The sequence below is a fragment of the Pyricularia grisea genome, assembly GCF_004355905.1.
Source record: "Pyricularia grisea strain NI907 chromosome Unknown Pyricularia_grisea_NI907_Scaffold_7, whole genome shotgun sequence".
Lineage (NCBI taxonomy): Eukaryota > Fungi > Ascomycota > Sordariomycetes > Magnaporthales > Pyriculariaceae > Pyricularia > Pyricularia grisea.
In genome coordinates, this window is record NW_022156720.1 from 3,059,092 (window position 1) to 3,078,934 (window position 19,843).

A 19,843-nucleotide genomic window follows, 5' to 3' on the forward strand; every position below is an offset into this window, starting at 1 on the left:
ATGACACTGGACGCACCATTGTGCGCCAAGGTTGAATGGTACTCAGCGATGAGATTGTGGGCTAGGCTGGATAGGGATCAAGGTTGGGGATTCTCCCAGTGTAGATATTGCTGCTAAAAGAGCCAATAAAGTCACAGATTTGGGACACCGTCGGTGCCTCAAGCTGATATACAGCCACTTGAATCGTTTCCATCCAAACAATGTCACAGGTGACTTGAATTGTATAGTGAAGTCGATAACCATGGGCATGATCTTGGTATACATGGTTTCCTGGTTATATATATACTTAGCAAAGTAAAATGATGGACGTCTTGATGGTATTTACTTTTACAATAGAATTTAATCATGTTGTACAAACAAAGCGACAAAAGTCACAGTCCTGGGTGTTCTTGATAAGTATTTCCGCCAAGACATGTTCCCGCTTCATCACAGGTATGCAACAAAATGTATAAACATAAAGACATAAAACCCAAAACAAGACCATTATAGTAACAATCCCACCGTCACGCCACTATAAGCTCCGTGGCCACATCCCACTCTGCCGCTGGGCCGTGGAGCTTCCGAAAGACAGTGAGCCAGCTCCCGTCGTCCTTCTCCGGGTTGATGATGACGTCGTGGACGCGCATGTGCTCCGGTATGTCAAAAGGCGCCTGCAGGCTGCCAAAGTGCCGAGCCCTCGCCGCCGCCGGCTGACTCCGTTGCGGATAACTCTGCCGGTAGCCGCCGTAGTGACCTAGTCCTGCGGCCATGGTTGCCGACTCGAAACGAAGCAGGGCCTGCGTCTCGGGCGAGCCGCCAGACGAGTCGGAGCCGCTCGACGTCGATACCGTCCGTTGCTGCGGGCGGTACCGTTCATAGTAGCCGTATGGCCAGTCCTCGGCTTGGCTGTGGCTCCCGCGACTGACGACGGAGGGGGTTCGGGAAGGAGGTAGGCTGTGGAGGTGCTGCGTCGTTGGGTGTTGTTGTTGCGCCGGGGCCAGGAAGCGAAGCGCGTCGGTCGCGCTGCTGCTGGCGTCGAAGCCTGCGAGGACGGCCGCTTCCCCTTGGGACATGTATGACGGCTCCGTGCTGAAGGCGTTGTCTGCATCGACCCTTAGGGCGGGCATCATGCTCGGGTCAACGAGAACAGTGGGTCTGTCGAAACCCATCATGGCTCTGCTTTGCATTTGAATCACGGATTGCTGCTGTCGCTGGGGGTAGTTGTTGCTCACGTCCTGGCACGTGTAGTCGTCGCTGACAGGAGAGGATGATTCCAGGCCGGCGGGTAATAGCTGAGCCGGAACAAATGAGTCGGTTGGTGAGATCATATCTGCGTAGCCCACGACCGACTCGGACGTCTGGGAGCCGTCATCTCTGGGCACTAGCAGCACAGGTGGATGAAACGGCGTGAAGGGATCGGATCCATTCTCGAGCGGATGTTGGCTGATGGGAGATCCCGGCTCACTCTCTGCTGCCGACTTCTCCTCGACCCGGACGACATGCTCTGCGATGGCAGCCATCTTCTTGGCGTGCCACAGGTTTTCCCTCCTATTAGGGTTCTGTTTCAAAAGGTCGAGGGCCGAGTGCCGTATTAACGGATGTCGGCACTTGGTTGCGACGTAGTAGAGAACGGGGATGACATATGTCTCAAAGGTGAACATGCAATTCTGGCGCTTCGGTAAGCCTTCTTCTCCCTGTCGTTCCTGCATCATCAACCTATTCCTGCTGAGGAGAGAGAGCTCGGGGGATGGTTGGTCCGAGTGGTTGAGGATGGTGGCGGCATGGGGTATTATGGCGGAAAAGGATGAAAGGTGCTCATCGAAGCAGGCTTCAGTGTTGCTCAGCGCCGTCGAAACCCATATCGTCATGATGTGTAGGTACATCTGGAATACGGCCGCGTTAACTTCGCTGACTTGCGAAGGCTTGCTGGCCTGGTACAATGCGAAGGCCACGCTAAGCTTGCTCAACCGCTGAAGCAGGTCCTCATTTTCTCGCTCAAGCTCCGCAAGAGTGTGTGGTGTCGTGCCTGGGTCGTATCTTGCCACCCTTGCCCTCTGCAAATAGCGTAGCACCTCATCTATAAAATCATATAGCGAGAAGCGTATTTCCTGTACCGACTCAAACATTGCGGGGACTTCCTTGAGCGATTTTAAACTCTGCGGTATTGGCACAGGCTTGCCGCCAAACAGGAATGCGGTCAAGCTGAGCCGGAGGTATAGGGGTACGAGATGACGCTTGACAATGTCGATTTCGGGATCTTTCGAGTCGGCCCGCTGGTCAAGCTTGCTGAGCAGCTGTCGTCCTTGCTCCAGATGAATCAGTGATTCTTTGTCTTTGCCGTGCATGAATTCGAGGCAGACAAACAGGACACAGGTCAGTAAGGGCGCCAGCGGTCTGGATGTTGTATCTTTCATTTGGCCGATGAGACATGCGATTGCCTTGTTGTACTGGTGAAGTGCAAACGAGTGCTGCGTCTCAGAAGCCAATTGTTGTTCTGTTGTAATGGAACGCCCTGCATATTGCAAGGTCGAGTGGGCGCGTTTGTATGCAAAATACTCGTGCAGGCCGCTTACAGCCAACACGGCGTGGCGTACGGCTGGCTCGGTTTGGCAAACCTGCAAGACCAGAACCTTCCAAAAGTTGGCATCGAGATCTCCTGCGAGGTTTGGAGCGGTGACATGCTGGAAGAAGTGAAAAGAACGCTTCTCCTCAGGCATTGCGCCATCGAGGAGTGTCGACAAGGGAGATGAAGGACCGCCGATATCTGATAGTCTGTTCTTGTTTGACTTGCGGCGCGAGGTCATGACACTCGGGTCAAGGTAGCCATCACAACTGCGACCAGACTTTAGACATCGTAGACATGAAGGCTTGCCTTCGTCACACTTGACTTTTCGAGCTCTGGATGGAAGTGGGTACGGTATCATCAGTAACCCAGCCATAGTCTTCTGGGCACCGAAGTTTGCCAGCAGGCCTTGACTCACTTGCATGTTATACACCCTGACCTAACCTTGGCCGAGCCCTTTCTACCTGAAGGGACGACAGTATTACTTTTTACTGGGTCTGTCGAGACCGACATATCGAGACTGCTGCGGAGGCTAGGGGATAAAGGAAAGAAATAAAAGAGAACGGAAAGAAAAGAGGGGAAGCCCCTTGCTTATTGATGAGTTCCTCCGAGCGCCGTTAAAACAGCCTGGTGATAAAAGAATCGCGAATAAGCCGAGTCGCCGGCAAAAAGAAGAGCAAATCGTCGGGTGAAAATAGCAGTCCAAGTACCTGCAGCTGATGGGGGCGGAGAAAGAAATGAAGAAGAACCTTAAATCAAATATAGGGACTAAGATAGATACTGCGGTAAATTGCAGAAACGACAAGTCACTGCTACCCAAGAATCAACTCGAAAATCTAGATCTCGTGTAAATCTGTGGGGTAAACTGCAGCTTCCAGGCCAGTGGCCAGCCCAGAATCTAGGTGCGAATTTGAAAGAATTGTGTTGGCTGCGCTGCTGCTTGCGTTTTGCGAAAGTCGCCGAGCAAAAGGGTATACTGGTCTGGTACGATGCAAGCAGAAAGATGATGATGATGATGATGATTGCCAATGTGCCTTTGCCTTGTAAGTGGATCACACACGGGTAGAGGTCCTGGGGACTGCTGGACCCTGGAGGAGGTCTAGCCCCCCCCTACCCCTGGCTTTTGGTACGGTAAAGGTAGGAGAGGAAGATGGATGACGAGCAAATCAAATCAAGGCTTGAGGTATGGATTGCTAAGGCGGGAAGACTGTGTACCGTATCTGTGGGTTAAATGATTGGTAATACGGGTAAACCAGGCAGACAAAATAATTATGGAGAGAGACAGAGAGAGAGAAAAATAGATGGAAATGGAAGTAAAATTCAAGTCAAAGAGAGCATACTCCTCCTGCAAAACACACACAAGCGCGCGTGCTTCAAACCAATAAAGTCATGCTGACGCTTGAAATTCGTGCTGACGAGATCTTGATGATATGACCATATTCGTTTACCTATTGATATATTATTATGAGTTGTTCCATTCTCACTCACGCCTTGGTGTTGGCCAAACTTGGCTTTTTACCCCCCGCTTCCTCCTCCCTGCAGAAGCGGTACCAAAAAAAGAACGTATCGCAGGACAAGTTGATATGAGAGGCCGCGCTAACTTCACACATACCCCTTGCGTGGGCCCCTATGGGTGGTCACCATCTGCTGATGAGGTGAGATAAGTAGAGTAGGGAGCAAGGGAGGTACGGATACATCGCGAAGGTTGCCGTCCGGGGCATGTCAGCCCGTTCAGGCATTGATTAGAGTACCTTAGCAAGCTTAGGTTAGGTAGGTAAGGTAGGTAAGATAGATTGTTGGTTGGGTGCAACGTAGTTTGAGTGGGCATGGTCCCAGGGTGGTCATTTCCCCCGGCCCCCCGTTTGAACGGGACTTTGATTTTGTTCGTCTACCTAGTTCGTACTACCTACTGATACCCGACCCCACTCCACCTGCCTCTTTTTATTTTTTTTATATTTTTTGATATTTTTTTTTGACACTCGGTGCTGTCAAGAAACCCATGAGGGGGTATGATTGGTTACGGCGTACAATTCATGTGGAAAAATTATTTCTTCGTCGCTTTTCCATCTCCTGCAGTCATGACGGGTCAGTCCAGACCCAAACGGGACCAAGTCCAATGGCGATGCTACGTCGAATCGAGGGCACGTGGGAGTAAAATACGAATGCGAAAGGGTTACTTACTACTATAGGACTACGGACTTGGCTCATTGCAGTCAAGGCTGGGAAACATTGCACCGAATAGGTATAATCTACGGATATAATGGGAGAACTCCTTAATGCTTTCGCCTGGTTGGATTCGGTGGTTCGGGTTCGGCGATCGTGCACCTACGGAGTACCTAAATACTGTACAGTACTTCTAGCATCCCCAGAGTCCTTTGTACATTAAGGCAGTGAAGTTTGTTGTTCGATACAACGACCTATTAACGACAGTTGTGTAATGATTTGGATAGCTCTGAAAATAGCTTACCTGATCATAGAAACGTGTAGTCAAGATTACTTACTTGAAAAACCCACGCAATCATTTATGCCCCAGTCTCCCAGAACTCGGTAAACTTAACTGAGCTTCCTATTCGCCCGTATACGACCAGTTCCCGGAACCACAAAAAAATTAATCCTTGCGCTTGTAGTGCCGGTTTCGATTTTTTAGGGTTATTATCCGCAGTTGCAAAGACTGGCGCTAGTGGTGATTGGGAATCTCCAAACTGTTCTGTCAGGCCCTGTTAAAGACGCAGTACTGTACATGGGGATATCGGGGATTGAAGCCCCCTGTCATTCATTAAATTGTTGCCTGGAGGCTGCAGTGGAGCAGGCGACTGCAGGATACAGGCCGCCTACTGTGTGGTACGCGATGTACCGGAAACGCCTCTCCGTTATGATGGTGTCTTAACTATCGGTGTGACTATGTTTGCTGCTTTTGATGCCCTTGATTCTGGGTTGTTTAGCGAAGTAGACAGATGAGTAGAGAAAATAACTAATTAGCCAAGGCTATGCAGCTAGATAGGTAAGGTAAGTGAGAAATACTTCAGTACTCTTGCAGAATGTTGCAGAGCTACATGGATCAAGGATTCACTCTATCCGCTTCAACGGTTTAGCCATGCTGCCTGACAGTAATTCCCTTATTGATCCTACCAGAAAACGTCTCTCAACTGGGGGAACAACTGTGCTGGGCCGACCTCGAGGGATTTCCTTGTTCAGCCTTGAGCTCAGTCCATACTTTTGGGAAATATGCTCACTATCTTTTGACCGCCGCCTATGAATGTTTTGCAGGCAGCCATTACAAAAGGAGTCGTTTCGGTTGTCTGAGTTGGTGCTTGAGTACCTACGTAATGCTCATATGTGGATCGGCAATGCTATTGAGATCACCAAATAAACTTTGATATCTCTCCATCGTCCATTTGTGCAAAGGCCTGTAGTAAACAGACACAACTGTTTTGTCACAAATTCGCAAAGGGTGGGAGAGGCATAACGTGGAAACCAAAATACTTGAGTAAATTGGCAGTTGTAAGCAGTGTACATACAATACTTGGTTACCTGGACCTAACCTGTGCTACAGTCAGTATTCGTCGTTGCAGTGGGGCGTTGGAGACAGCAAGTGGTTACGTAAGCGACTCGCAAAATTTCCTACCGCATCAGATCACGAGTTTTCGAGAGAGACTTTGTCGGCCCGGGTCCCTTCCTGTGATATCCCATCGCAAGCTATAAAAAATAAAAAAACGAAGGATAATAAGATTTATAAAAGAAATACTCGACGGCCTCATTCTGTCTGTTTTTTTTCTTTTCAATAAAAACAAAAATACTAGAAAAAATGGCACCCAACTCCAGAGCCCGTCAACCCGAAGCTGAGGCGGCTGATGCTGTGATGGACGACGCGCCCACTTCAGCGCAGGTCGAGGATGAGGCTCAGGACGAGTTTGAGGAGGCTGAGGAGGAAGAGGAAGAAGAACAGCGGGTCAAGATGGTGAGGTCCCTGCATAAAGATTACTTTTGTAAATGCGGAACCGAGCTTGGATGGCGGTTTGCTAATTTCTTGTGTGTCTACAGCTTCCCGGATCAACAGAAACTGCTGCCTCGTTTGAGTTCCTCAAAGAGGGCCATACCATGGGTAACGCCCTGCGGTATATCATCATGAAGAAGTAAGTTGCATGTTTAGAAATCAATTTCTGACACCGTGATCTCGAGACATCATGAGTATTGACTAACGGTATGCGCCTACTACCTCAGCCCTGAAGTTGAGCTCTGTGCATATGCAATCCCTCATCCTTCAGAGCACAAAATGAACTTGAGGATACAGACCTATGGTAAGTCGATAGCATCATGACACAGACCATGAGAGCGAATAAAAGCTTACATCCACAACAGAGGGCACAACTGCCATCGAGGCTTTGGAAAAGGGCCTCAAAGATTTGCAGGAACTGTGTGATGTTGTGACCGACAAGTTTACAGTCGCCAGGGATGACTTTGCAGGTCGCATGGAGATGGACAGTTGAGCCAAAAAGATCCCAAAAGGGTGAACATGGCAGCGACGTCTGCGTGCATGAAAACGGCGTTCAGGGGCGTAATTTGGGCAGGACTGGCATGGAAAAAGACAAAAAGAGACTGTCGCATTCTTCAGACTTGTTTATGTACATACGGGCAACATGCTTTGATTTGATACCAAAACCTTCCTTCTTTCTAGTCTAGTTGCGGCCCTATTATGGTGTTAGTCTTACCAGATGCCGGTATTTGTAAAGACCCAACCAACTTGTGACTTACCTCCAGGAACCCCTCCATGAAACTCTTCGGTAGCCTCTTCTCTCCCCTGAAGTTCTCCTCCGGGAAGTACGACATGATGTGAGTGGTCTGGCGCCAAAAGTTCATGGTCTCCTGCAAAAAGCGATGCTAAATGTTAGACCCTTGTTCTTGTCGCGCAACGCTCGGCGCCTTTTGTAGACATGTATGTTTCCGGAAGGAGGTAGGTCTGACCTGGTAGTCTGCGCCGCTCTGGAACAAGAGCACGTCCACCACGCTGAGCTTGTTCACGTATCGGTGCCTCTCGAACTCCTGTCGTATCCGGGTCCTAATGGTCGAAACTGGGTGCGTAACCGAGTACATAGTTTGGATCTCTGGAGCCTGTATTGAGGTGTAGCTCAATGTTTTGATCAGCCAATGCATTTCGATGTGCCATAAAGATCGCATACGACGACTGTTGGCAGCCAATGCCGCGTCATGTACAGATGATCTCGCGTGGAGTGACATACAGCTCGAAGCCATTCCCGGTATGACGACAGAACCCTCCTCTTTGCATCCGCCCAATTGGCCGCTGTACAGATTCGTAAAGAGTCAACGATCGTTCATTGAAGATCTAGTCGCGCCATTCTTACATTGCGCCGTCCGCTTGGCGAACTCTGTGGGAGTAATGGCCATTTTGGGCTGTCAATTGCTGTTCTCGGTTCGTCGTTGGAGCTGCCTTTCACAATGAACCGAGTGCTTGAAGCTCCATTGAAGTTGGAGATACGGATTGGCAAGTCGGGGAGATCCAATAGCACGTGACATGAGCTCCACTCAAGCTCCACAATCAAATCCCCGCATGTATTCGATACCTTATCTGTGACGAAACCGCCATCCAGCAACTCCATACATGCTCAGAACAAAAGCTTGTGTCGCGCAGCCTTACTACCACATTAATAGGGATCTTTCACCCCAGGCCAGCGGGAATTGAGCAAGCCATTAAATCAGCTTACTCTATCTCTCCTTCGAACCTTGCCCAAATCATCTAGCGAACGAAGCTTAACCCGGTAACCTTGGCGCGATTCATTGCCATAGTCAAAGTAATATGCCTGCCATTCGTCATGCGTCAAAGCGAAAGCCTCCTCCAGAGGGGTTCAGCGACATCGAGGATGATCTTCTCATCTTTGCCAACAAGATGAAAGACGCGCAAAACACCCCTACAGATAACATCCCTAAACATAAGGCACAATGGCCAATATTCCAAATCGCCCACCAGAGGAGTCGATACGTCTACGAGCTCTACTACGAGAAGGAGGCTATATCGAAGCAGCTATACGACTGGCTGCTGAAGAACGGATATGCAGATCCCATGTTGATCGCAAAATGGAAGAAGCAAGGCTATGAAAAGGTAGGTGCATTTTGCCTACGCTGCCCATCTATTTCGCTCTATTCGAGTGTAAAACATCAGATGCTAACAACGTGTCTGCAATAAAGCTATGCTGCCTCAGATGCGTGCAGACCAAGGAGACCAATTTCAGCTCCACATGTATCTGCAGGGTACCAAAGGCACAGCTGAAGGAAGAGAGGGATATTGAGTGTGTCAACTGTGGTTGTCATGGCTGTGCATCCAGTGACTGAGTGAGGGTTTACTTATATTCGGCTTCAATCAAACTGATACATGCTCAGGCTATCCGTCAGGAAGAAAGCCAGCATATCGCAGTTTGGGAGGCGAGAGCAGACCGACCAAGGCTGGAGCGCTTTCCCGACCCGACGACTGGAGAAAAACGAATTTGCAGGATTATGGTGTACGTCTCATGGACCCGTGGCTTGTCAATTACAAAGACTAATAGAATGGATTCCCAGCCAGCTCTTAGACTGTCGAATTGTCGTTATGCGGTAGTGCCATTGTGATTTGTGGTTCTATACAGGTGGTGGTCTGGGGCTAGGCGATCTCGTGAAGCCCCTGCGACCTGATCGACCAAACGTAATGGATCGAGGGACAAGTTTCAGCGCCGACATGCTACCTGTCAGGGATGCGGCGTCTTTCATTTCGATATCTTTCTCGGTAGGGTGCGTCTCTGCCGGCTCGAGGACCACAACTCCCTCTGAAACATTCGTGGCCATTATCTGGTTGCTGTGGTCGTCAAGCTGCTTTTCTGAGTCCAAAGGTGCACCATTTCGCAAATCCTGCCTGTCGGGTTTTGGCTTTGGTCGACGCTGTTGTGCGTTGATGTCGCACAAAAGAGACTGTCTTCCATCAATGCCATATCTGACGACATCAAAGAAGAAGTTCGACGGGTACATATGCTTATCTATGAGATGCCGACGCCGCTTCGACGGGTCTCTACACTTTCTGTCGCAACCTTCGACAAAACATGAGTACTAAACACATTTGTCAGTTTGTGTCCAAGTATTGGCTTATGGTAGCCGGGACGAGTATGGAAACGAACTGTGTGATCTCCCTTCTCCCTCCTCGCAGCAAGGAAAGCATCATGGCATTCTTCGATGTGGATGCTGAGTAGGTGATCTGAAGGGAGGTTTTTCTTGCACTCGTGGCAACGATTCACGTGCTGCTTGTTGTAGTGTGCGTGATAATCATCGTAATCACGAAATACCACCGGCTGGGGATGCAGTGTGCATCGAAACGGGCTGGCTGCGCCGTTTTCTCCGTCGCAATCCAGCTCCCGGATTTTGGGACTAGGGGCGTCAGGGTCTCTGTGATGAGGCTCAGGAGGTGACGGGTTGGAAATCGAGTCTTCGGGCTCGCGTGAGCGTTTCATAGCTTTAGTCACCTCTATGACCTGATAAAGAAATGGTAGTATTATGTGGACCCCGATTGTTGCTGTGGTCAGCTGGTAATGGTGAAAAGTCGTACAAGGGGTGTTTGTTTGTTTGTTTTGTTGATGTGTATACTCTGTGCGCAGCCGTGACTAACCAGGAACCCGAAGCGTCCTCGAAAAGGCTAATGCATGCGCTGCGAAAGTTTACAAATGGGAATTCCGTACAGTAATGTGCCAAAGTGGGACAGATTCGAAGATCCAGGATGATCCGAAATTGCCAACAAAGTCTTGCAAGGGGTAAAAAAAAGAGAATCTAGAATAGGATGAATATTCCGATCACTGTTGGTTGGTTTGAAATGACTGGATGATTGAAAGCCCGTTACCTGCTCTGCTCTAGTTTAGGGAAGGGGACGCTATATGAGTTATCTATAGCGGCTTCAGCAGCACCGTGCAGTAGTAAAATGCTTTCATGGAAATCGTCCTAAGAAAATACTGGCCCTTCTAAGCTTGGCGAACAATCCAAAGCCATGTGCGTGGTCCACAGACTACAGGGCACGGACCACATAACCACCAAATTCAACTCACTTCATCCCGCATGTAATGCGCCCATTCAATGATTGGCTGGAAACGGTGATTTGCGTGCCATTCTCCACCTGGACCTCCGCGCTGGCCATCGAATCCCGCCCCGTCAATAGCCTCACGCCAAACCTACCCAACTTGCCCGCCTGTTTTAGGTACGTGGAGAGTGAAAGTAACGAGACGGGGTCAAGCTTCCTGTCATTGTACTACTTTTGCATCGTGTTAGACTGGTTTTTTACTCTCTCAGTCTTAACATTCTTTTATTCCTTCGAATTTTTTTTGTCCCTTTCTGGCTTTTTGTTCACGACTTGTCGAGTCCTGATGCCAATGTCAGCGTCAGAAAAGACTCGAAACACGTCTTCCTTTACCGCCGTGCAGCGCAGTTTACCCGCGCTCCGAATAACCTCATCCAGCCTCTGCAAGTCCAGCTGCCATTCGAGTTATGGACTGGATGCGGTCCCTGGCATTGCGTTTGGAGTTCTGCAGGCGTAGGGCTTGATACGTCGCCACCAACGAACGTGTCCCGCTTCTCTCCTGGCTTGACCTAAATACCTGGCTGGCCTATTATTATTTTTTTGCCCCCCTGCATTTGGCATGAAGTATCTAAAAACTTTGGCCATTATCTTGCACATAAACCTCGTATAAATTGATCTCGCCGTCCCTCCCAGGCCCGCTCCCATCAGCGGATCTGGAAACGCTAGAGGCAAAATCTTGGTAACCATGGCGGCTACTGTTAAAACAGCGACGATGGAGCCCGCGGGCTTTAGCGCGGCTGACATTTGGAAGTAAGCATCCCAAACATAGATTCCCTCGTTTGTTCAAAGTAGCTGACGGCCTTTCTAGGAGTGCTCAAAAATGCCGGCGCGCCCTTCAGAAGAGACTGGAGCAGCTTCATCAGAACGAAGGGAAGGGCAATGAGGATGCGTACCTCAGGGCGCTGGATGAGATCCTGTGCACGTGAGTACCTACTCGAAGTAGCCCCAGCAGGCTATTCCCCTTGCCCTCTCTGTCCATGATGGACTATCTAACATCAATGTAGCTTTCGACTGGGCTGCGTCGGTACTGTCTTTGAGGATTTTGCCTACGCCACCGAACAGAATGTCGACAAGCACCTATGGAATATGCATTCGACTATCAACGGAGAGTTCCGTCGTGTTCGCTCTAGGTTAAACCCCAAGGCGGAGCCCAAGGTCGCCATACTGCATCGACAAGTCTTAAAGATGCAGGGGGACTTTCTCCGCACGTCGCAGAAGTTCTACAAGGGCTATCTCCAGCGGTTATCGGCCAAGTACCAAATACCCAACCTCGATCGAGTGGCCAAATCTGTGAGATTTGACGTCACGTTGGACAAGGTGGATCGCGAAACAAATGCCGGACTGGAGTCTCAGATTGTCCGGGCCTGTCATCAGATTTTGGTTCACCTGGGCGACCTGGCTCGCTATCGTCTAGAAGTTGACCGGAAGCCGCAGAAAACCGACATACCGCTGCTGTACCTCCGCCTCGCCAATGATTTGCTCCCCTCGTCTGGGCTTGGTTATCACCAGATGGCCGTTGTCTACCGTGGTATTAAAGACCAAGACCTCGCCATAGTTTATCACCTTCATCGAGCGCTTGTCGTGCAGGAACCACATCCAATGGCTGCCAAGAACCTGGAGATTGAGTTTCAGAAACTGAGCCCAGGTAGTCCGATGCGCGGCCGCAATGCGTCTTTGGATCCTCAAATCACCTTGTCTGTGTGGTTCGTGCGCCTACATGCTATCTACTATGCAGGCTTGGTTGTTCCCCAGCAGAAAGAACTGGAACGGGAGGTACTCCACCGGATTCAGATGCTACTAGTGACAAAGGATACCGTCGGCCTCCTCCTCACTCTGGTTCTCACTAGCATTGCTGCTTACGACTTTGCTTGGCAAAGAACTGAAGGTAAGATCACATGGTTGTTGGTGTTCAAGCTAAGGTAACTAACCTTTACTGCAGAAAAATGGTCTGAAGAAGCCTCACAATCCTGCCAGTTCATCCTTGGCTTCAACATTCGTATCATTGTCGCTGTCAACCGGGTTCTGGCAAAGCAGATCCAAGAAGCACTGCAGTCTGTTACGCCAGCCCCGACAGCCGGCGAGACATCTACTCCTGTGGCAGCCAAAACTACCGATAAGTTCCTGACGGTCCTGCAGTCCGCTTTGCCTCTGTTGCGTGTCTACATGGTTTGGCTTTGCAAGTATCGTGGGGATGTTGTGCGTTACGCAAGCCACCTCTCTCACGTGGCCGAGATGCACGAGTCAATGGCCGAAACCATCTCACTCCTTATCGAGGTCTTCCGGGACGACCAGAACGACGGCTCCACTGCCAAATATATGTTGTTAGAGGACGTCGAGACACTGGGTTTCAAGCCTCTGGAAAATGAAAAGGCCCCCTTTGTTTGTCGCCCAATGCATTTCTTCCCGGATGGAACCGCAAAGCCCAGGGTTGAAGACTGCTCTTTCGACAAGTCTGACAACAATGGCGAGACCCTTTCTCGAATCAACGACGTTGTGAACTGTGGCTACTTCATTGGAACCGATCCCAACTATCCTTTGACTATTGCCCGGAAGCAAAAGGGCCCGCGAACCATCACGATCCTCAGTTACCAGGCCAATTCGGGCTCGGAGATGATAAATGGCATGAAAAACTCGAGCAGCGCTGGTCAAAGCGAGCCGATCACACCACATAGGCAAAGTGCTCAAGGATCTCCAGCACCAACAAAACTTTCCAGCACGAGTGGTGCGCATCAGCAGCCGCAGCCGCCACAGGCACCGATCGGAACTCCCAATGCTGCGATCACCAAATCAACCGAGACTGAGTTTGATGTCGACGAGGAGATGCTTGGTAGACTAAATGAGTTCCTAGTTCCTCCCGAAGTACACTCGCCGCAGCAGAGTGGCATTGAAGATCCGACTTTCTCTTATGGCATGCATTCGACCACCGCCAACGATGTCTTTGGGTCGCTAAACAGCCAGAAACCAGTCAAAACACCGACATCCGCATCTGGCAGGGCTTTCCCCACGCTTCCCTGGGACATGTGGACCCCCACGAACCGATCAGGCTTTGGATTCAGTGCCACGGCTTCGCCCGAGGTTGAACCGGCTACAGCTTTCAGCCAGGCAGCCCACTACAGCCACGCACCGAGGAAGACTGAGCGTCTGCAGAGCCCCGGGCTTCCCAGTGCTCCCAGGGCTTCGGACACGGCAGATGCGCAAGCCCAGGTAGCTGCCGAGCGCTATGCTGCTGGTTCATTTCCGAATCGCAACTATAGCATTGGTGAAGCTTACAACAAGGAGAGGATGGATGAAATTTCCAAGCAGGCCAGCTGGCAATTCAATCAGAAAAGACAGCCCGCACGCGTTCCCACCGTGTCAATCCCGGCTCAGACTCCGATCCGACAACCCTACAACCAACCGACCGGCTTTACCGACTCTCCGTTCTTCCAGTCGACCAATTTCTCGTCCAGTGCTTCCGGATTGCCTCAGGTGCAGGGCTCGTGGGGATTTGCCGTTCCAGGAAAGAAGCCCTCATGAAACAGGACAAGGGCACTGGTAACAAAACTCACCAACTTCGAAGCTGTCGTTGTGAACAAGCTCAGATAAGTCAATATGCGCAAGGCTCATGTGGCTTTGGTGAGCAAGTGTACCATTCAACATGGCACAGTTCTAGCGAACCGTCCCTGAACATTGATATGTTTAGGAAGCGGGCTCTGCCACATGGTCGGGGGCAGCTCGCAGATTTTGTCTATTATACAGCGTTGATTACGGGCACTAACTGCTCACTGCTAGCCTTTGTAATCTGGACAAGGGCTCCTGGACATCCACTGCCGGGTGCCGGATTGCCGATCTGCTCGGGCGACCATGCGCCTTTGGGAAGTCAAATACTCTGAGACCGAGGTTATTCAGCGATGGCTGCGGACATGATTACAGGCAGAAACTTGCCAAGCTGTGTTTCATCCACCGGAGTGCAAAGCGGGTTGCTTTTATTTTTCCGTTGAGTGTCTTGTAGTGGATTAATCTGGGTGTCTATTCTGGCTGATTAAGGGTCTATTATGGGTGGTCTGGCCTATCAGGACCGTGGTATCTTGAGGGGTTCTACACATGAGTCTGCACAGCACTACAAATTTTCCAGGGACAGGAGCCTCGCATGCTTAAAACCCTGCGGGTTCTGGTTTGACGGGGAACACAGGATCGTTCGTACTCCGGCGGCAGTCCTCCTTCCAGTTCCTCGGGGTGAACTTGTCTACTATGGACTTGAAAGCTCTCTGTAAAATGATAGTAGTTAGTAAAGATTCTGGATCGGAGGTGGTCTCGATTATTCAGCTCTTGTCGACTGGGGGTTTCCGACTTACCAAAGTACAGAAGCTCTCATTGCCATCGAGGTGATTTCCTGGGATTCGGCAGCCAGGAATGGTCACAGGTTCATCATTGTATCGTACGCGTACGTAGTAACCATCAAGCCTTTCTGTTTCACTTGGAGATAGCTCGTCCATAGTTCTTCGCCCAATGCCCCCGGACGCCTTGCCGATCTTGGAGCTAAATGCGCTCCACCAGCCGTTACTTGTGGGCAAGACAGCTGCGGCAGTTGCCTTGGTTGGATCACGGAACATTTCAATAGCCACATGGCTGGTGTATGGGGGCCACTTGTCCGTTTCAAAGGCACCCAAGCTGGCCAAGATCCCAGCAAGGGTGGTGTCGTGACAGCCGCTGAGGCCAAACTTGACGGAAGCATCCTTGCGGCTCTCGTTCTTCCGTTCAGTCCCTTCGGCGGCTGGTCCCTCGACACTGGAGACCATCCTTCCGACTATGTCCCCCATGAGACTGCCGACGCCCAGGGCACGGTACTCACGCGACTCCTTGTACCCGCTGAACCACTCCTCAACGCCAATCTTCTCCGTGATGGCGATGGCCTTCTTGTCGTAAAACTCACGGGGCAGCCTGGTCTCAGGCCCGTGGCCCAGCGTGGAGTTGACCGTGTCCATGATGCCCGACAGGCGCGGGCGCGAGTCCACGGCGACGCGGGGGCTGTCCTCGGGCATCCACTTGGCCCACAGCCGGTTGAGGTACTCCATGTCGGCCGAGTCGTTCCAGCGATCGGCGGTACGCTGGGCAAAAGCGCGCGACAGGGCGGCCAGACGCCGACAGCCGGCTTCGTTGGGGTACAGGGTCTCGTCGCCGGGCGTGCGCGTGACGATGGTGGGCGGGCGGAAGGCCGAACCGTCGGGCGCGGGCAGCCTCGTGGCCGGCGGGTACAGCGCCGAAAAGGCCTGCTGCAGCGACTCGAGCGCGCGGGGGATCGGCGTCGAGCGCAGGTACAGGTCGTCAACCCCGCCCGCCGCCGTCGCGGGCAGGAACCCCAGCTGCTCCACGTACAGCCTCCGGAGCCGCTGGCCGAGCGCGTAGGTCGTCGCGCGGCCCTCGTCCGTGAGCATACCCATGTCGCAGACGGCGTCGAGCTCGCCGCGCGGGCCCGCGGCGACTTGCGGCTCGCCGTCGCGCCCAAACGTCTCGATGCGCCGGCTCCACTCGAGGGTTGAGAGGGTGCCACTGCCCGGCTCTAGGATGACGGACCTCAGCTCCTTGGCAACTCGGCAGTAGGGCCAAAAGGGCCTGAGGCCTGCGTTTTGGAACCGAGACGACACGGGCGTGCGCTCGCCGTGCCGCATCAGGACCTGCACGAGCTGCAGGTCTAGCCCGGCAGGATAAAGGCTCCGGAGCTCTTCATCTGTGTACGAGGGCCTGGGCTGAAGTGTTGTCATTGTTTTTTTTTTTTTTTTTTTGTGGGGGGTTTCGATTGGGATAATTAATTTCTCTACTGGAAATGATAATCAATCAAGGTCAAGCTGCGGAAATCTGTAGGAATTATATACCGGTAACCGAGGCGGCGTCATTCGGCTCTAGAACTAGAATAGTCTAGGTACTGTACCTAATGTAGTGTCAGTTATCGGCTTGATGTGGATACAATTTAGGAACCTCCGACAGGCACTTCCGACGACCAACTCCGCCGCCCATACAACACAACAAACGTGCATCAATCAGGGCAGACTTCTTGTTCGCTGGATTTCAATGTGGATACAAGGCGTACAGGTACCGGAACCAGATCGACTCGCGCATCCAAATGCTTAAGCTAACTTGACTGTTGCGGCACTCTATGTACATACAGTAAAAGCGCAACTGCCCGAGGTCGTCGACCAGTGACGTAAGGTAACCCCAGCCCGCAAGCCAAGCTTTGCCAGGCAACATTCGTTGGGTCAGCTCTCCATACCTTATGCATTGTGGAGTGGGAGCGCGTCGAGGGTTAGGGTCCAATCCGCAATGAAACATTAGGCAGCATGGAACCTAGGTAGGTAGGTACCTTAGCTACCTTAGGTAGGTAGGATTTTTCTCCACCATTTTTATGGACATTATTCTGTCGCGACAAAAAGCTCGGAGCTTGAATCTTAACCATCTTAACTTGGGGTGACTGGTTGTTTTGATCTGCTCGCCATACCGAAACCGATACACCCAGTCGTCTCTCTTACTATACCGCCCTCGATGCATCGGCATCCAGTTTCCTGATTTTAATCAGCCATGAAAGATACTCGGGCTGCATGCCTGTTATGCAGGTCCATCGGCGCCGGAACAAGACGACCTATTCCTCCAACATCTCGATGTAATATCACACAGGTGCAGTGGAGGTCTCACTCGACACCTTCAACGATAGCATCAGCATCGCATACAGCCAGAACGACATCTGGTTCCCCTGGTCTGCAGGATGGAAGTAGAGACGGCGCAACTGCAGCGGCCTCCGCTACCAACCAGCGCACCCCACGCTTCAGGAGATCACCTCCGCCCACTTCAACCGTCACAGGGAATCTAGCCATCTTCGAGAGCGTGGTTAGGGGTCAGCGCAGGCATCAGGATGACGATAGTTCTGGCGGCAAGGTGGCTGAACACTCCGAATCAACCATCGACCTCAAGACATACAACAACGTTGCCAAGTTGACGAGGATGATGGAGCAACCCCAACCAGCCCTCTCAGAAGCATATGACTTCTTCAAGACCGGGATATACCCAGCCGTCAATGCTGCCAAATACGTTCCTCGAGTCTTCGAACCAGAGTTGAGGAAGCTTGTCCAAGGCATCCTTACCGCCATGAAGAATGATCCAACGTCTGAAAAACTTCCATCTCTTGCCGAGATGACACTGGTAGCTCTTCGTCTGGGTGTTTTGGACATCACGGCATGGGCTCGCGCGATGCAGGGCCGACTGGAGTATCTTTGCTTGACCAACGTCTCTCCAGAGGTATCCTTGGAAGAGTATCAAGAGACCACAGGTCGCGTCAAGATGCTCTTTGACGACGTGACACAATCATGGAAGCTTATCAGCCTTCCCCACCATGTTGTTATGGAATTAGACGCCAACACTCCCCTGGCCGATGTTGATTTCCGCCTCTCTGAAGGACAATACCAAAGAGGAGAATCGTCGCTGTACTATTCGTTATCCAAGCTGCTTCATGCTTATGCTCCCCTCCAGCTGCGTCCGGTAATACCGCTGCTGGTGGTTACGTGGGTTTTGTTCAACGATTCTGGCAGGTGCCTCCCTGGCAACCGGTCGGCCGCGTCACATTTTCTTGCCTCGATTGCGGGCCTTGTTGTCAGATCCAAGGATTCCAACACGAGCCCAGAAAAGCTCATGCAAATACCGGGCAAGCTAATTCCATACGTCCGGCATCGCTGGACTGTGATGCACAAGCAGCTGAAAGAGTGGACTGATCCCAAGCAATCGTATTTGAAAGACCCCACCCTGATCAGGAAGCTCGACGTCACCGGCTCCGGCAGGAAACACTTCCTCGACGTGAAGAAGAGTCTCAATAAAGCCCTTTCTGGCAAGAACAGTGCCATGCTGGAGAGGGCTTGGTTGGACTTTTTTGGTCACGAGTCACCACCTTCCCAGAAAACTATTGACGATCTGCAGAAATTCCCCAGCATATGGAACCAGTTCATCATGGCCTTCAACGCACTCAGGAGACCTCAGAGGGCCATCGAGGTTTGGAACACCATGACCGAGATCGGCCTGAACCCAACTATCAAGACGTATACCGCCATGATGGAAGGTTGCAGTCGAGGTCGCAATGCCTCAGCTTTAGAAAACATTTGGCATCAGATTGTAGAATTGGGGGTACCCTTAGACACTCACGCTTGGACCGTCCGTATATCGGGTCTGATCGAGTGTGGTAAGCCGGATGCTGGATTGTCAGCCCTGGATGAGATGGCAAAGATTTGGAACAAACAACAAAACTCGGGACAATTCTCCCCTCAAGCTGTCCGGCCATCTATAGTGCCAGTCAACGCGGCACTCTCCGGGATCTTGCGCATCAATGGAGTACCGGCGGCAATGAAGATCCTGCAGTGGGCCGAAAGGCACAATATCGAGCCCGACGTCATCACATACAATACCTTGTTGCAGACCATGATCCGGAGGGCACCGGAGCAGGTCGATGCAGTGCTTCAGATGATGAATGATCAGGGCGTGGAGCCGGATGAGGGCACTCAGACGATTCTCATCGAGGGGATGGGTCCCTTTTTGAGGAACTCTGGCCCAGAGCAGAAGCTTGAGGCAGTGAAGCGCATCATATCCATGGTCACGGGCAATGACCCTAAGAAAACGAATCCCTCGGCCTATGCAAAGCTCATGTTCGAGCTTTTAAAGGAGAATGACAGCCAAGCCGGCATTGACGTCGCTGTCAACCATATTATGCAGGAGCTGTGGAAGCGCAGAGTTGAGCCGACGACACACATGTACACCATTCTCGTGGAGCATTATCTCCACCGCAACCCTCCGGCTCTAGAGGCGGCGCGTAAACTTGTTGAAGCCCACAACTTGTTTAACAAGCCACACATCGACCATGTGTTCTGGGAGCGCGCAATCAGCGGATTCATGAATGCTGGGGATGTCGACAGCGCCTTCGACTTATTCAAACGCTCCAAGAACGGCAACATGACCATGCGACTGTACGAGCACCTGTTGAGCGCCTTGATCGCCAATGGCAAGGCTCAGGAAGCTGCATGGCTGGTCAAGACCGTTGATGAGATGAAGTCGTCGACTGATGAAGAGACAGAGTCCCGCTTTCGACGTCACCCTTTCTGGGATGTCGCCAGACAGTATGGGCTATCTCCATGACGTTGGGGGAAGGTGAATGAAACCAACTAGAGTACAGTCCAAATTAAATGTAGGAT

At 51.4% G+C, this 19,843-nt stretch overlaps 8 protein-coding genes across 8 annotated transcripts; 4 read left to right on the top strand and 4 right to left on the bottom strand.

Moving 5' to 3' along the window:
• Positions 1–300: 300 nt before the first annotated feature.
• Positions 301–2,966, bottom strand: PgNI_09934 (uncharacterized protein; the record flags this gene model as incomplete). Its single annotated transcript, XM_031129915.1, has 2 exons — positions 301–2,877; positions 2,911–2,966. 2 exons carry the CDS (start codon positions 2,964–2,966, stop codon positions 504–506), a joined length of 2,430 nt encoding a protein of 809 aa, XP_030977875.1. The 3' UTR covers positions 301–503.
• Positions 2,967–6,347: 3,381 nt separating this feature from the next.
• On the top strand, positions 6,348–7,029 carry PgNI_09935 (uncharacterized protein; the record flags this gene model as incomplete). Its single annotated transcript, XM_031129916.1, has 4 exons — positions 6,348–6,500; positions 6,584–6,675; positions 6,764–6,840; positions 6,902–7,029. The coding sequence occupies 4 exons, from the start codon at positions 6,348–6,350 to the stop codon at positions 7,027–7,029; spliced, it is 450 nt and encodes a 149-aa protein (XP_030977876.1).
• Positions 7,030–7,218: 189 nt separating this feature from the next.
• Positions 7,219–7,945, bottom strand: PgNI_09936 (uncharacterized protein; the record flags this gene model as incomplete). The annotated part of the gene is made up of 5 exons (XM_031129917.1): positions 7,219–7,230; positions 7,295–7,405; positions 7,505–7,651; positions 7,780–7,841; positions 7,903–7,945. The coding sequence occupies 5 exons, from the start codon at positions 7,943–7,945 to the stop codon at positions 7,219–7,221; spliced, it is 375 nt and encodes a 124-aa protein (XP_030978092.1).
• A 249-nt stretch (positions 7,946–8,194) lies between these two features.
• Positions 8,195–10,481, top strand: PgNI_09937 (uncharacterized protein). The gene is made up of 3 exons (XM_031129918.1): positions 8,195–8,657; positions 8,744–9,054; positions 9,113–10,481. The coding sequence occupies exons 1-2, from the start codon at positions 8,355–8,357 to the stop codon at positions 8,885–8,887; spliced, it is 447 nt and encodes a 148-aa protein (XP_030978094.1). The 5' UTR covers positions 8,195–8,354; the 3' UTR covers positions 8,888–9,054; positions 9,113–10,481.
• On the bottom strand, positions 8,648–10,481 carry PgNI_09938 (uncharacterized protein). The gene is made up of 2 exons (XM_031129919.1): positions 9,700–10,481; positions 8,648–9,631 (listed from the first exon to the last, which is right to left on the bottom strand). The coding sequence occupies exons 1-2, from the start codon at positions 10,027–10,029 to the stop codon at positions 9,170–9,172; spliced, it is 792 nt and encodes a 263-aa protein (XP_030978103.1). The 5' UTR covers positions 10,030–10,481; the 3' UTR covers positions 8,648–9,169.
• Positions 10,482–10,745: 264 nt separating this feature from the next.
• On the top strand, positions 10,746–15,864 carry PgNI_09939 (uncharacterized protein). Its single transcript, XM_031129920.1, has 5 exons — positions 10,746–11,393; positions 11,452–11,565; positions 11,648–12,528; positions 12,583–14,892; positions 14,980–15,864. The coding sequence occupies exons 1-4, from the start codon at positions 11,329–11,331 to the stop codon at positions 14,157–14,159; spliced, it is 2,637 nt and encodes an 878-aa protein (XP_030978104.1). The 5' UTR covers positions 10,746–11,328; the 3' UTR covers positions 14,160–14,892; positions 14,980–15,864.
• PgNI_09940 (uncharacterized protein) lies at positions 14,777–16,384 on the bottom strand (the record flags this gene model as incomplete). The annotated part of the gene is made up of 2 exons (XM_031129921.1): positions 14,777–14,890; positions 14,978–16,384. The coding sequence occupies 2 exons, from the start codon at positions 16,382–16,384 to the stop codon at positions 14,777–14,779; spliced, it is 1,521 nt and encodes a 506-aa protein (XP_030977403.1).
• An 811-nt stretch (positions 16,385–17,195) lies between these two features.
• Positions 17,196–19,787, top strand: PgNI_09941 (uncharacterized protein; the record flags this gene model as incomplete). The annotated part of the gene is made up of 1 exon (XM_031129922.1): positions 17,196–19,787. One exon carries the CDS (start codon positions 17,196–17,198, stop codon positions 19,785–19,787), a length of 2,592 nt encoding a protein of 863 aa, XP_030977402.1.
• Positions 19,788–19,843: the final 56 nt, after the last annotated feature.

Coding starts and splice junctions, on each gene's coding strand:
- PgNI_09937 (XM_031129918.1), top strand. CDS start 8,355: ATGCCTGCCATTCGTCATGCGTCAAAGCGAAAGCCTCCTCCAGAGGGG. Junction 8,658..8,743: donor AGAAGCAAGGCTATGAAAAG/GTAGGTGCATTT, acceptor TCTGCAATAAAG/CTATGCTGCCTCAGATGCGT.
- PgNI_09938 (XM_031129919.1), bottom strand. CDS start 10,029: ATGAAACGCTCACGCGAGCCCGAAGACTCGATTTCCAACCCGTCACCT. Junction 9,632..9,699: donor GGGAGAAGGGAGATCACACA/GTTCGTTTCCAT, acceptor AAATGTGTTTAG/TACTCATGTTTTGTCGAAGG.
- PgNI_09939 (XM_031129920.1), top strand. CDS start 11,329: ATGGCGGCTACTGTTAAAACAGCGACGATGGAGCCCGCGGGCTTTAGC. Junction 11,566..11,647: donor CTGGATGAGATCCTGTGCAC/GTGAGTACCTAC, acceptor ACATCAATGTAG/CTTTCGACTGGGCTGCGTCG. Junction 12,529..12,582: donor TGCTTGGCAAAGAACTGAAG/GTAAGATCACAT, acceptor CCTTTACTGCAG/AAAAATGGTCTGAAGAAGCC.